General features: G+C 36.5%; 2 protein-coding genes across 2 annotated transcripts in view; one reads left to right on the forward strand and one right to left on the reverse strand.

Moving 5' to 3' along the window:
- The first annotated feature begins 388 nt into the window (after positions 1–388).
- LOC119838982 (zinc finger protein 431-like) lies at positions 389–9,583 on the forward strand. Its single transcript, XM_038365143.1, has 5 exons — positions 389–650; positions 1,198–1,342; positions 2,005–2,154; positions 3,010–3,162; positions 4,095–9,583. The coding sequence occupies exons 1-5, from the start codon at positions 513–515 to the stop codon at positions 5,243–5,245; spliced, it is 1,737 nt and encodes a 578-aa protein (XP_038221071.1). The 5' UTR covers positions 389–512; the 3' UTR covers positions 5,246–9,583.
- The window catches only part of LOC119838896 (protein tramtrack, alpha isoform-like), a 58,969-nt gene continuing 48,159 nt past the window's right edge, over positions 5,516–16,325 (reverse strand). The window contains exons 13-19 of the mRNA XM_038365039.1: positions 15,614–15,788; positions 14,270–14,433; positions 12,346–12,387; positions 11,541–11,630; positions 10,462–10,538; positions 10,163–10,259; positions 5,516–9,919 (exon numbers count right to left, since the gene is read on the reverse strand). Of these exons, the coding sequence (XP_038220967.1) occupies positions 9,780–9,919; positions 10,163–10,259; positions 10,462–10,538; positions 11,541–11,630; positions 12,346–12,387; positions 14,270–14,433; positions 15,614–15,788 (785 nt within the window). The 3' untranslated portion in view covers positions 5,516–9,779. The remainder of the gene's footprint in view (positions 9,920–10,162; positions 10,260–10,461; positions 10,539–11,540; positions 11,631–12,345; positions 12,388–14,269; positions 14,434–15,613; positions 15,789–16,325) is intronic.

Here is a 16,325-nt window from a genome sequence, read left to right on the forward strand (position 1 = left end):
GAACCAGAATTTGAATAGAAGTTTTTTTTTAAATAAAACTAATAAATTCCAATGTAAGGAGCAGACTAGGTGGTGTGGTACCAGTATAAAGATACTATGAAGAGATCTGCCCATACTTTTATAGTATTAGCAGGATTCATGATATACTTATTACAAGAGAGGCATTATACCGGTATTTCTAAAATATAGGTTAAACAGCGGTTTCGATTTTCGAACAATACTCGGTGATCGATTTTATTGCTTTTATGACTTGACATTAAAGGAGTCGCTAGAAGATTTGTCTATGGCTTTCCCGGTCTTCGACTACCCATTTTAAAAAAGAACTTTGCATACAAGATAGTTCTTAATCTGTGATACCAACGTCATTATCAATGTGACACTTGTACATTGACAGTTTCTTCCTTCACTAACTATAATGCTGCTCTCAAATATTGATTGTTTTTAATTTGTATTTACAAACAATTTTACCAAAATTATCATATAACAAAAAAATTAATAAATAATAAGAAAAAATGGCTAATATAACACTGTATGGACAATGCCGATGCTGTCTAAAGAGCGGGAATCACAAAAACATAATGAAAGAATACTATCATAATAGTGTACGAGAAGTCTATATGGATATTTTTTTGGATTGTTTTAATATATTTGTAAGTACCTGTGTTTTATCCTACTAATATTATAAATGGGAAAGTTTGTAAGGATGTGTGTGTGTTTTTTGCTCTTTCACTCAAAATCTACTGAACCGATTGCAATGAAATTTGGTACGTAGACAGCTGGACAACTGGAATTACTTATAGGCAACCGTTTATCCCGATATTCCTACGGGGTACGGACTTACGCGGGTGAAACCGCGGGGCGCAGCTCGTGTAGTCATATATGAAAGTATGCTATATATAATAAATAAATAAATAAATAAAATAACATTTTCATACTATGATGACTTAAAGACTGGATTTGTTTGAATAAGTTATTTTATTTATTTATTTATTTATTAAATAGTTATTTTATAAACATTCTTCATGATTGCACATTCATTATGTATGTGAGTTAACTAAATTGTCCTAACATCATAAATGCTGTACTTTTGTTTATTGTATTATTAATTTATCCGATAGAGAATTACAATTAATATATATACAAAACATTTATTATAATTTTAATTAAAATGAGCAATATTAATTCTTATTATTTCAGCTATCCACAAGCAATGAAATAAGTTCTCTAATATGCACTTCCTGCATTGAACAACTGAGAGAGGCAAACAAATTCAAAACAATGGTTGTGAATAACGAACAGAGGCTCTTGGCTCTGACAAATAAAGACACTATATTTATAAATGGTATGTATTTATTATCATCGTTGTATTAGCAGTATTTAATTTGTAAATCTAGTGCCAGTTAAAAAACAAATGTGAGCCGTCACGGGACGCCTGGCAGATGTGAAACATCGACATACCATCGGGTGGCGACGCGTCGCCACGCCAGAAATATGGTTTTACGTGCGGCTGTAGATGTTTCAAAAAAATTTAAAATACTATTTTATTTACCTATGTTTATTTATGACATATATGAAAACAGTGAGAGAAAATTATTTTTAAATTTTGAGCTTCTGTCTCATCGTGGGTCTAACTATTTTCTCTAAAAAAATCATCCATATTTGTTCTATGATTTAGCAGTAAAAGCAATACAGATAGAGGTGCAGGCTTTAATAGTACTAATATAGATGTTATTCTGTTAACAAGTAGCTTTCTAACAGTAAAACAATATTTAGAATCGAATATCCCTTCTCCTTCTTATTCCTCCATTGCGTCCTCCATTGCCTCGGTGATGCTGTATCCTTTCCCTTACCTTTCCCATGTCCATATGTTTCATTGTCAATCCTTTCATTATCCCATACGATTTTGTCTGCAATCCATAGAAGAAATCCCTAGAAGTTGCTTTTAAATAGCTCACCATCAATCCACCAGCTCCTATGAGATAAAAATTTAAATTTTTCTTTCAGTACCAAATAATACACATACAGACATTGAGCTAGATGTCAAAATGGAGGGTACCTTGAACATAAAGGCTGAACCGGACAGCGATTTGGAGAATGTTGATGTCGACAATTCGGATCCAGATTTCGAAATGAATGACTATGTCAACGATAGTGGTGCGTATGGTGTCCGATCTATAATAAACTCTGGTAACAATGTGACATGTAATTTATATGGTTTTATATGGAATATTTTTATATGGGGTATTTATATGGAAGGTTGTTTCAATACAATGACCACAGAACACCTAAGTCAGCAATACTAGGTGTCGCGGGCGGCGTTCGACCGAAATAACAGGCAGTCCACTAACCTTAGCATAACAGTCACGACGCGTAACATTTACAATAACACATATTTAACATAATTGTTATTTAACATTAACTGTAAGGTTCGCCGTTGGTCCTTCGGGAATGTAACACAGGGACACTACAGACGCAGGCGCACGTCGACACCGACCGCGTACGTTACGCGACTGACTGATCGACAGCTACGCCATCTACTGGTGTATACGAAACATTGCATATATCTCTTTAGTAGATACAAACACTACATTAACATTAACTTTAACAGTAACAATAACAATTTAACAATAAATTAATTAGTGTAGCGTGTACCTTTATTCTTTTATTTCAACAAACAACACCCTCCAACACTAGCAACGTCGCCCTACATCTCGGTATATCGCCCCACAAAGGTGATGGCCGCTTTATTAGTATCCGTCATAGTGGGATAGTAGGATAGTAGGACTAGCTTTTGCCCGCGGCTTCGCACGCGTTTATTCAGAGTAGTTTAATAGATGTTATCATACATGAAACCTTCCTCTTCAATCACTCTACCTATTAAAAAAACCCCCATCAAAATCCGTTACGTGGTTTTAAAGATTTAAGCATACAAAGGGACATAGGGAAAGAGAAAGCGACTTTGTTTTATGCTATGTAGTGAAGATAATATAGACATTGAAATATTTTCAGAGGACTACCAAGATGAGTTAGCCGACGATGGGCTTATACAGGGTGAGGCGGAGTTGTTGGCTCGGTTCCCTGAGCCATTCCGGTTGCCGAATCGGGACACCCTGTATAGTAGTGCTTGTGCGGATTTCGTGAGGCATTTGGATCTGCTTAAAGGTAAATGTATTTGTTACATCCTACTATATCCTACTAATATTATAAATGCGAAAGTTTGTAGGAATGTGTGTGTGTTTGTTGCTCTTTCACGCAAAAACTACTGAACCGATTGTAATGATATTTGGTATGTAGACAGCTGGACAACTGAAATAACATATAGTAAACTTTTTATCCCGATATTCCTACGGGATACGGACTTATGCGGGTGAAACCGCGGGGCGCAGCTAGTATATCATAGAAAGAAAGAAAAAAGAAAGTGAAGAGCGAGAGAGAGCACATACACAGGAAGCTTAATCAATGTTTTTTTAAAAACCTTGTAATAAATTTGCAACTAAATACCAGCTGAAATTTAAAAATATACAGTACTAGCTGCGCCCCGCGATTCCCGAAGATCCCGTAAGAATATCGGGAAAAAAGTTGCCTATATGTTATTCCAGTTGTGCAGCTGTCTACGTACCAAATTTCATTGCAATCGGTTCAGTAGTTTTTGCGTGGAAGGGCAACAAACACACACACATCCTTACAAACTTACGCATTTATAATATTAGTAGGATAGTAGGATAGGATATTGTGCGTCTCGTTACTTGCAGATAAAAGAGGCTGGCTGGTTTTTAGTGTTTACCAATAATAATATGATACTCGAACATTCACTTGGACAACATTTTACACTGTAACAAAAATATTTATCTAATGTTCATTAATAACAAATTATAGAATACTAGCTGCACGCCCCGGCTCCGCCCGGGTTGTCATTTATCGTAATTAAAATTATTTAAACTATCCTATCTCTAAAGCACATAGTGTGCGAATTTTATTATAATCGGTTAAGTGGTTTAGGAGTCCATTGAAGACAAACATTGTGACACGAGATTAATATATATTAAGATTGCAAAATTATAATAACACTAACAGCAACGAATGAATTTCAACAGGAAAAATAATCACAACAAAAATGATATCGAACCTTATCGACGAATCCGAGAGGAACCGTTTCATCAGCAAGAAGATCTACATAACCGAGAAGATGGCGCACATCCTCAACACATCGACGATTCTGGAAAACTCCAACGTCACGCCGTTCAAGAGCCGGAACCGATCCGGGTTCCCGTGCTTCTACTGCAGGAGCATATACGAAGACCTGTCGACCCTGAGGGAGCACCAGCGCAAGACGCACACCAAATGCGACATCAAGAAGGCCCTGAGCGCCTACGGGGCGGAGTGCCTGGTCGTGTACGTGGACATAACCGACCTGCAGTGCACCATATGCGACCAGAAGATGCCCAACCTGAACGAGTTGAAGACCCACCTCGTCCGCGTCCACAAGAAGAAAATGCACACGGACTTCACGGATCGCGTGATACCGTTCAAGCTGCACCAGGAGAGCGACAACAAGTACGAGTGCCAGCTGTGCGGCTTCAGTTTCGAAACGTTCGGCTCCATAGAGCGGCACATGAACGTGCACTACAGGAACTACGTGTGCAAAGAGTGCGGCACGGGCTTCGTGACGAAGTACAGGCTGAAGGTGCACACGAAGAGCATGCACGTGGGCGGGAGCTACCCGTGCGACGTGTGCAAGAAGGTGTTCACGACGCAGCAGAAGCACAAGAACCACGTGGACACGGTGCACAGGATGGTGAAGCGGTTCAAGTGTCCGCACTGCAGCGAACGCTTCTCGGAGTACTTCCGCCGGCAGAAGCACTTGGTGGAGGTGCACGGCGGTCCGCCTCTGCAGTACAGGTGCAACGTGTGCGAAAAGTCCTTCGACAGACGTTACACCCTGTCCAGACACTTGAAACGCGATCACCTGGAGGAGCGCGACTACCAGTGCCAGATGTGCGCTTACAAATGTTTCACGAAAAACGAGCTGAGGGTGCACATGGTGAAGCACAACGGCGAAAGGATATTCGAGTGCTCGGTGTGCCACAAGTCGTACGCGAGGAAGAAGACACTGCGCGAGCACATGCGGATACACAACAACGACCGGCGTTTCGCGTGCGCGGTGTGCGGCCAGGCGTTTGTGCAAAAGTGTAGCTTGAAAGGACACATTAAAACGCACCACGTGGAGTATAATTTGCCAATTTGAAGACTTTGCGGGTATGTCAGGATGTATCTAGCAATAAAATGAATCCCATAACTTCCAATGTGATTTAAGACAAAGTGTAAATATAATGTGTATAATATTTTTAATAAACATTTTAATTAAATTATTTGCTTCATTATATTTAAAAAGATTTTTTGTTGTGTATGTCCGTTTCTTGTATGTCCCACACTCAATTTCAGTTTTCACATTTTATCTGGTCCTTTGCCTTGTCACGGGGATCAATGGAGGGAAATAAAATAAAACGTTTATTAAATATGATATTTTTTTAATCTTTAATAAGCCTAACAGGTAGGTATGTAGATATTTGTAAAAAAGCGACATGGGGCGGGACGAATGCATACAAACTCGTTACTTGGGAGTAATTTTTAATCTGTTGAAAAAAACAACTGTCAATTTTCCCGCGCTGTCGCTTTATAAATAATACAATGATAATAAAATTAATGAGTTACAAAATATAACAATAAATTGCGATTATTCGGTTTGACACTTTGTGAATACGCATTTTTGTATATTTTACATAAATAATATTATTATTTATTCAAATATAAACGTCCAAAAACGTATTCACAGAGTAAAAATCAAACCTATCTCCAACAATTATATTAACCTATGAGTTATAACAATAAAAATTAAACCTAAATAAATTAAAATCATAATTTGGTACGAGACATCCAATCGATTGGACAGATTATAAATAAAGTGTAACAGGGGTGGGATTTATGATTGTTTACCTGTCAAATTTTCTGGGAGACATATCAAAAATGAATGCAACAGATAAAAACTTGTTTTCTTTTTTTTTTAAACACATTTAGTCAATGGTTTTTTAACTTCTTGACATGGTTTAGAAAACGGTGACATCGAAATTGCATTTATGTCACCTCCATAGAATTTCTTTATAAATTTTCGAATAGAGAGGGTAGAATGGCCTCAAAAAACTTTAACTAACTTAAAAATTACACTTAACAAAGTACAATATTTATAATATGAGTATGTTATATAGCCTGTGCTTAAAAACTTAAACATAATAGTAATAATACTTCTATTGTTTTCTATAAAATAATCTGTCTTGAGTACTCTTATTTATAAACCAACGGTGCGTCCACACGGAGCTTAGTTTTCTTCTAAATACGTTATTTAGAAATTAAACAGTTTTAAATCCCGATTTATTCCTGCCGCGCGTATAAAATAGCGAAATAAGAACGCAATTTGAACCCGCTTTAATTAAACGTAACGAAAGTGCGTAAAATCAAAGAAATAGAAAAGCTAAAAGTCGCGTATACGATCACGATTCCCCAATCCTTCGTTGCTTCTTTGGTTGAATGCGACTTCGAGTGATGTTTTGAACTAAGACCGGTGTGGACGTACCATTGTAAATTTATACCTTCACGTTAATAATATTTCCTTAGCAGTATACAAAGAGGATTTTTATGAAAGTTGCTTCCTTAATAATAATACGTGTGTGTTATTATTAAGACAATGCATGAAATTAATTTCTTTTTATTTATTATGTTGACAAACGTTCAGTACGAACAAAAATATTAGTATCCGTGTTACATTTATGTGAAAACAATCAAAAATATATTTTACACGAGAATAATGATATTACATTAATGAGAAAGTCACTAATGATAAAAATCATTAAGTATTTTCGATAGTTTCGAAAGTTTTTTTACATTAATTTTCATCAATAATTATTCAATCAGCCTTCTAATAAACAGCATTGATAATAAAAATAAAAAAAGGTTTAACATACATCAATCAACACATCTTACATATAACATTATATTAACGTCAAAAGACTCGAACTTGGGCGAAGGGATGATAAAATATCATTAATAAAATTTTGTATTAGTGTTACTACTTTAAAAAGTAAAAGTTTGTATTTATTGCAAGAAAATAATTGATTTAAACACATCCCTTTTTATGTGGTGTTACTGGTGGAAATAAGTTAGGATATAATAGTTTTTGATAATGAAATTTCAATTTTTTTGTTGAATTATGAAGCCAATATTCATTAATGATTTTTTTTTTCGAATAGCTGTTCTGCAATACAAATAAACTGTATGAGTATAAGCAATATTCTAAAAACGTATTGTAGAACACAGAGCAGTAGAATTCATTTTGGTCTCAAATATATTTCATGTGTATGTCATATTGATTGTGTTTTGTTTTCAAAACAAATGGCTCAAGTATAAAAAAAAAAACCATTGATACTTATTCTTACAACGAGTGGGGTCACTTTATAAAATGTGTAATGAAAATACACAATTTTCGTTAGTTATTCGAATCCAAATTAGAAAATAAAGTTTCATATTAAAATATATGATTTATAATAGACAATAAACATATCAGTAGCATTCACATAATTAACAAAATTTCAGATAAATCCGTAAAGAAATAACTTCAATAAATACAAATTTGAAACAATAGATATAGAACAAAAAAAAATAAACAAAAATAGATTGCTGTAAGCTTGTCATTTACATAACATTTAAAACAACGATTATATAATATAGCATTAATATATTCATACGCAACTGATACGAAACAATAACTCTCAAGGAACAGTGTGAAGTGTCTCTTACAATTAAAATCATTCGATCTACGTATAACCTTAACTACGTGACGGTTTTCATTCATTTCGACAGAGTTTTAATGTACAAAGTTATAATAAACTTACACAACTTATTAGCTATCAGATAATATATTTTTTTATATATATAAATAAGCTATTAATTTTCATTTAATTTCTATACTAAAATATATCTTTATTCATAATTTCAATATATTTGCAAAATCTAACCCTATATTACACACATCTAACATCAGTCGCGAGACATGATTTCATTACGTCCACTTTATTTTCATTATATTCTTTTTACTCACGTACAGTTAATTTCGGCAAACTCTTCGATAATATTCCAACGTCGAAGTCATCAAAACCGACCCCCCGTAAGCAAAACGAATTAATTATTAGAGTACACAAAAGGGTCACGTTATCATTTCATACGTTAGTCATTTATGGATATTTGTTCATATACCTACATCGAATTAGTTAGATATAACATAATATATTTTTATTCAAATAGTAAATTTATTGGTCAAAATATTTATTTACATGCCTAACGCTAAAGTTAGTCGATGAATTATCAATTACACTTAGAAAATAACGAATGTATATATAATATAATAATAATAATATAAGATTCAAAAGATATTCGACGTTGTATTCCGTGCCAATGTATGTGGCGATAGATTTCAGCTTTTTTAGAAAATCAACTTTTTAAAAACTCTTCTAGCACGCATTTTTTTAAATAAATATTTCATAACCGGATTAGTTAACAAAAAACCGAGAATCATATACATAATCATATATATATAACAATTTAACAAACTATCATTAAATTTTTGACAGCATCAAACTTTAAAAAAATTTGTTTAATGATATTTTCGAATTTTGGCATCACGCGGTAGATATAAGAATGCATTGTTTCAAAAATTAATGTCATTAATTAGATTTGGAAATTGCGTATATGCTATCATTTCATTAATTTTCTTTTTGTGTAACAATGCTGTAATAACTGTCACTCAATAAGTCATTACAAAAAGGGATATCGATTTAATTTCATTATTATCCCTTCAAGATCTATAAAATGTGTTTGTGTATGAGAGAGCAAGAAATAAGTCATCAAATAACAATATGAAAGACAATTTCAATTGATGGAAAATTCAAATAGATCGTCCGGTAAATTCCACGGTCTATTTCAATGAAAACTCTATAAGCGCATGCTCAATTTTTGTTTGGCACCGTAGTTGAATATGGGTGATAATTTTTTTTTTTTGCATATTTATGCTCGAGCATCGTGAGTCTGACTGTCACTTGACCGAGTTTATTTTTAAAAATCTAGTAATAAATTTGTTAAAAAAAAATCACAAGTTAGATTTATTTTCGTAGCGACTCTCTCATACACAAATTGTTCTATTTAAACGAATTTCTTTTTTGGTAGCTTTATGCATAGAAATGTTTTCATTTAATAAATTAACAAATTGCAAAACGTGGTTGTAAAAATAAGATGAAAAAATAAATAAAAAAGATTTGTCAGAAATATAAATAATATAGATCCAACATTCCGTTACAACGATTTAAACGAATGACGAAATTAATTTCAGTTGTAACAGTGAAGCACATAGAAAAATTAGAATACATAATATTAGATAAAGGTGAAGTTAAATTCGGAACTTTTATATTGGGTATTAAACTATTTCACCTAACCAGCCGTCCGCAGCCAAAACTGGTTCGATAAATGAAAACGAAAAAAAAAAACAATCAAATCTCGTCACTGGCAAGATCAAAAAAAAAAACAAACGACAAAATCGACACTGACATTGACATTCATACATGACACTGGCAGCTGGCGGGTGGCAGACACATAAAAAGAAAAACAAACCGACGACACTGACAGGTGACAGATGACAGTTGACAAGGACCACAGTTGAGGCAAGACGGGCCAGTTTATCACGTTTCGTCCTTATCGCGTTTCGCGGCTATTATAGTGAGGTCCGGTCGAGTTTTCATCAATTGGGAGGGAGAGGGCGCTGTGTCCGAGCCTCGCAGCGATTCTATACTCGCCACGCGTATAGTCGGCCACGAGCTGCCTATAAATTAAAATAAAAAAAAAAAACGTAACAACTACGTGAATCCATTTTATACACCAAATTCTTAAATTTTATTTCTTTCTAAAATAACCTATTTTTTTTAATTTCATCCCTATTCATCAATATCAAAAAGACAAAGACACGAAAAGCTTAGAACATCATGTCACACGAAATAAATAACGTTTCTTTTAACAAAATATTTAAAAAAAAAATTCTGTCATGTCATCTACTACTATAACTTACTCTGTGTTGGTTGCGGTGATGTAAAAATCGAAGTGTCCGGTGTCGATGATACGATAACCGATAGTTCTTCATCCGTATTGCTTATCAATTTTTTAGTCTGTGGATAAATTGGAGAAAAATAAATGAATGTATGAACAATTTATCTTCAAGCTTTCGAATAAATAATAAATATGTACATGTTAGGTACATGCACCCCAAAATTATCGCACATTAATAACAAATATATTTTTTTAAACGAGGTAGAGATAGATAGAGAGAGAAAGAGACTAGGAGAGTAAAAGAGAAAGCAGAAAACTCACCTTAGTTTGTGTAATTTCTTTCTTCATATAGGACCTCGGCCGACCCTTCGCGTCCATTGGAAAAATTGCATCCGTGTCTAAAAATTATAAATGTATTCGCATATTTATTCCAGATAAAGATGTGTGTTTGTACGTCTTGCGTTATATAAACGTAAGTAACGCCTGCTTCTAATTGGTTAAGGTCAAGTCAAAGAAGTAACAATAATACATAATTGATATGAATTATAATCATGGGCATTGTGAAAAATGTCTCCGTTCATAAGTCACATAGCTTTCGAGTTATTTAAGTCGTAACAAACAAACAGAAATATAAATTTTTCCTATTCACAATATCAGTATAGATAGATATACAAGCTTTCCGCCCGTGGTTCTCCTCCTAACTATCTCCAGACTCGAAAATCACACAGAAAAATCGCTTACCTAACTATCTCCAGACTAGAAAATCACACAGAAAAATCGCCAACCTAACCTAACCTAACCTAACTATCTCCAGACTCGAAAATCACACAAAAAAATCGCTCGCGAATCAATGACAAACGGAGGCCCGTTTCCTTTTCCTCACCCTTCCCAGTCCTTTTCTTTCTTTCTTTCCTGTCGTCAATCTTTTCCCTATGCCTTTCTCCTTAAAAACGGGCAGCGCATCCGCAGAGGCACTACCTCTGCGGATATTCATGGGCAGTGGTGATCGTTTACCATCAGGCGAACCCACCAACCAGCTCAGTTACCCGTTATGACATAAAAATAAAATGGTTGCCTGTAAAGTCGGTTTTACGGGCGAAGATTTTACGTGACAACGTCTTTTTTTCCAACGCCAAGAACGCTCGAGAAAGACAGAGACACAAGCACGCGCCGATTCAATGCGCCTAATTATCTAGTGCTGCGCGCGCGGCGGACCGATCATAGTTCGGTGACTCATCGTAACGTTACCGGGCGTTACACTTTTTCATGAGTGCCTCCGAGCCGCAACCTAATTTAAGACGTTGTCACGTCAAAAATAAAAATAAAAAATAACTGCAAAGGCTATTTTATCGGTTTTGAAACATATGTTGGAAGAATGTTTTAAATATGGGTGTACTTACCTAAATCGTTCGCGTCCCTGTCCGCTTTGTTTTTAGTCTGAATGTCCGGAGACACGTAGGTGGATAGGTTCGGTGCGCTCATGCCGAGAACTGGAAATTTTATAGATTTTATAATCGTCTTAAATCTATACTTATACGGATTTAATATAAAGCTGTTTGTTTGAACGCGCTAATCACCGGAAATGCAGGACCGATTTCGAAAAATCTTTATTCGTTGGAGATATACGTAATCCCAGAGTATTATAGGTATAGGCTACACTAGCTTCTTTAACTTAGGTATAATAGATGTTATTATACATATAAACCTTCCTCTTGAATCACTCTATCTATTAAAATAAACCCATCAAAATCTGTTGAGTAGGTTTAAAGATTTAAGTATACATAGGGACATAGGGACATAGGTACTAGCTGTACCCGCGACTTCGTTCGCGTTTGTCAATGAATAATTTATATTGACTTTCACCCCTCCACCCTCAGACGCCATATCGATTTCCGGGATGAAAAGTACATAAGATCCTTTCTCAGAGATGATGCTATAACCACAGCAAGTTTCATCAGAATCCGTTCAGTAGTTTTTGCGTGATTCTCAATCGATACAGACAGACAGACAACTATTTTTTTAATTGCATTTTATACTTCAGTATCGACAATAGAACGCTTCTCAAAAAAAAACGTCTAAATATCTTCAATGTACAGAATTGACCCCGACCATATTTATTATAGTCTTGGAGATGGATAGATAGATGGATAGATAGATGTACTGATAGATTGGATGTACATAATATTGTCTGTGGTGTTTGCTCACCTGCGTCCTCAGTATGCCGCAAGAAATAAGCCAAATTTTTATCTGTGAGACAATACGATGGAATTGAAATACCCTACCTGGTTGGATTTAAGGATAGTATTTTCTTATGTTTGATATTACGCGAGTATTTACAATTACAAACAAACAAACCGTAATGCAAATTCTTTATCTTTTTAATATTAGTTTAGATAGTGTAGAATGTAGATAAACAAATTATAAACTCTTAAATATTAAAAACTTTTTGACGGATTTTAAACGCGATTTATTCATTATAAATATTATTAATCCGACGTTTCGAACACTTTACAGGGAGCGTGGTCACAGGGAGACCTTATACGTGACCGTAACCACGCTTAAAATCCGTTAAAAAGTTTTTAATTCCTAAATAGATTGAAAGAATTATATTACGCTCGTGAATGTTTGAATTTAAGTTGACGGAAGTAAATTAAAAATCATATTTGGTTCCTTTCAAAGTTATTGCTATCGTATCTAACTTACCTGCTTAAGCATAGAAAGAGATAGATATCCGACGCCAAAATTTATAATTGCTTATATTAATTAATTAGTCATAAGAAGGAATCTTATTAGAACCTACTTCTCTAGGGACATATATTTTTATATAATTATTATTTCATTGTGGTAATCGAGCACGCTTCGGCATGAATTGGGCCAGCTCGCACCGGGGACGAGCACCCCCACACAAACCGGCGTGAAATAGTGGCATGCCACTGTGTTTCGTACGGTGAGTGGGGGAGCCGGAGGCCCGTTTCCTTTTCCTCACCCATCCCAGTCCATTCCTTCTTTCCAGTCTTTAATCCTTTCTTTTTCATTACTCCATTAAAGCGGGCAACACATTCGTAGAGGCACTACCTTTGCGAATGTTCATGGGCGGTGGTGATCGCTTACCATCAGGCGAACCACAAGCTCAGTTGTCCGCTATGACATTAAAAAAAAAAATATATTGCTAACTTAGGTCCTAGTACTTAAGTATTATGAGTCTAGAATTTATTTACTAAATATAAAACTTGTCAGTTTCTTTATTTATATGGTGGGTATTAATTATGATGTTGAGAATTAATCAAAGCGAACAAACAGACTATTTTGAACTCCTCTTTTGCTCTTTGATCGATGGATCGAAAGTACCAGGACACCATAGACACAAGGGAGTCAGTGAGGCTTTATTTGACTTCTCGTCATTCTTTTCATAATATTTATTTAAACTAGCTTATTGAAACATGTTGAGAAATAAATTAATAAGCAAAACAGACAACATAAGAAAGAAACCTCCCTTATCATCATCATCTTAGTAAGGTTGGATGGGTTCGTTCAGTCATAATTAAGTGAAAATTAGAAAGAATCCTGGCCACAAGTACCAGGCTACCATGGCCACGTGGAGTACCATCACCCTCGCTGGCATTCAGCGCGGGCGGCCCGTCGGTGACGTAGTCAGCCAGCTTGGAGAGGTTCATAATTATTCGAAAATTACACATATTCTGTGCCTCAAGTACACTGGTACCATCATGACCTTAAGGAGTTTTGTCTCACCCTTCCCTGCGTCCATCGCGGGCGGCCCGTCTGGAGGGTTCATCCCTGGGGACAAGTACCAGGCTACTATGGCCATGTGGAGTTCTATCTCATTCACCCTTGTCCGTGTCTAACGCGTGCGGCCCGATATTACACATATACTTGGCCTCAAGTACCAGGCTACCATGAACTTAAGGAGTTCTATCTCACCCTTATCCGCGTCCAGCGCGGGCGGCCCATTGGGGGGTGTTCATCCTTGGGGACAAGTACCAGGCTACCATGACCGTGAGGAGATTTCCATCTAACGCTTGTCCGCGTCCTTCACGGAAGGCCCGTCGGGGGGTTCATTCCTGGGTACAGGTACCAGGCTACCATGACCACAAGGAGAGTTCCATCTCACCCTTGTCCGCGTCCAGCGAGGGCGGCCCGTCGGCGACGTAGGCGGCCAGCTTGGACGGGTTGACGCCGAGCGCGAGCGCCGCCGCCTCGAGGCTCAGCTCGCCGCGCTGCAGCCGGTCCAGCACCTCCGACGGCCCCTTCGCTTGCCAGAAGTCGCGGGCCGTTCTGAAATTACTGGAGGTTAACGTACTCCGATTTAATTGCTTGGTTATAATTATTATTATTATAAAGCTGAAGAGTTTGTATGTTTGTTTGATTGGTTTCGTTGAACGCGCTAATCTCAGAAGTTAGTGGTCCGATTTGAAAAATTCTATCTGTGTTAGATAGCACATTTATGTAGGAAGGCTATAGGCTATATACTCGTGCGTGTCACGGGCGAAGCCGAGATGGCGGATAGCGGACCGTTAGTTTAATTGTGGTATGATACGGAAATAAGTAACAAAGTTCTGTAAAAGGTTTTTACAATATACCTTTTTTATTTGGAAGCGCACAAAAATACATGTGCATGGACAATAAATGGCTTTACGGTTTTAAGTAAAACTTTTCGAACGCTTTTTGCAGTTTGCAATAAGCGTTTTTACAAGCATCAGTTTAGACATCCTTCTGAAAGTTTTTCTTACAAGTTTGCCTCCCAACCGACTTTACAAATAAGAAATTTAACGAAGAAGCTTCCCAATTTGAGTGTTTTTTTTTTATGTTAAATTTATTTATTAACTTCTTTATTCTCTGTTGTACATAATAAGAAATATACAAAAAAAAAACAACTTAAAACTAGTGCACAAATGGCGGCCATAAGCCTAAAACCCATCTCTAACAGGCGAACAGGAAAAAATAAGAAAGTAGAAAAAAAAAATAATTGAAATGTATAACTCGATACAACACTATAGGACCGCCACTTGTACTATATGCGGCTAGGTAGGTATCTAGACTAGATCCTGGTGCGTTCCATAGGAGATCCCAGGATCCCTGCTATTATGCTTTGAGTTTGGCCGCCGAGGAGGTTTTAGTGGGTAGAAATCTCACCTGCTCTACTTTTCCCCCAAAGCTAGGTAATCTTTGGAAGATTTCATCCTCGTAAAGAAATAAAAAAGGTGTGTGTGCGATTCACACACGATAGAAGTGAAACTTCAGTAAATCGACAAAAGAAAGAGATGAATATATCTTATAAATATATAAAATAGTATGTATATTTCTGTCTCATTCTTCGCCGGCTTCATTCTACATATTTTTGTATTTGTATCTCTTACCTGTCGTTTTTCCGTTGCATCAGGTTTGAAATCACAACGATTCTAAAGAAGTTTCACTTCGAAAAAGGTATCTAGACTTAAATCCGAACATAGCTCACCTATACGGCCTGTTGATGCACCCGTACACGTCCCGATACCTCCCGTACAATGTCCCGTAGCTGACGCCCAATATTTCCGCCGCTTGTTTCATCTCCAACTCCTTCAGTCGCACCGCGTCCATCACCTGAAACGGACATACGGTCAGCGGGTGTGTGTGAGAGGGATGGATATAGGCTACGGATGCCATGTCTCACTCACGCGTCCCTATAAGGCGGGACACTTCACCTGAAACGGACATACGGTCAGCGGGTGTGTGTGAGAAGGATGGATATAGACTGCGGATGCAATCTCTCTCACACGCTCCTATCAATCGGATCACTTTATAGGAGCAGGATGACAAAATTGTAAAACGTAATCATTGTTATCTACTCGTACATCACTGCATAGTATAAAGCAAGCTCGCTGGTTGTTGTTGTCAGTTGTTGTGCGTGTTCAATTTCGAATTTATGTTTACCTATGCCTATGTCCGTCTAAATATTAGTACTGTCACCTGTCACTGTCAAAGTTTAAACTATCTGCTGTCAGGCCCGTTTCCTTTTCCTGACCCTACCCAGTCCATTCCTTCTTTCCAGTCATCAATCCTTTCCCTATTCCTTACCCCTTCATAGCCGATAGCGCATTCACACCAGCTCAGTTGCCCGCTATGACATAAAAAAATAAAAAGACATAAAAAGTTTGAAGTGGGTAAAAAGCGTGTCCAAGTGAGCCGGC

This window comes from Zerene cesonia, unplaced genomic scaffold, assembly GCF_012273895.1.
Source record: "Zerene cesonia ecotype Mississippi unplaced genomic scaffold, Zerene_cesonia_1.1 Zces_u006, whole genome shotgun sequence".
NCBI classification, from domain to species: domain Eukaryota; kingdom Metazoa; phylum Arthropoda; class Insecta; order Lepidoptera; family Pieridae; genus Zerene; species Zerene cesonia.

Bases quoted from the DNA above. Each gene is read 5' to 3' on its own strand.
- LOC119838982 (XM_038365143.1), top strand. From the start codon at position 513: ATGGCTAATATAACACTGTATGGACAATGCCGATGCTGTCTAAAGAGC. The intron at 651-1,197 runs GTAAGTACCTGT...TTATTATTTCAG, and splicing joins TGGATTGTTTTAATATATTT to CTATCCACAAGCAATGAAAT. The intron at 2,155-3,009 runs GTGCGTATGGTG...AAATATTTTCAG, and splicing joins TGACTATGTCAACGATAGTG to AGGACTACCAAGATGAGTTA.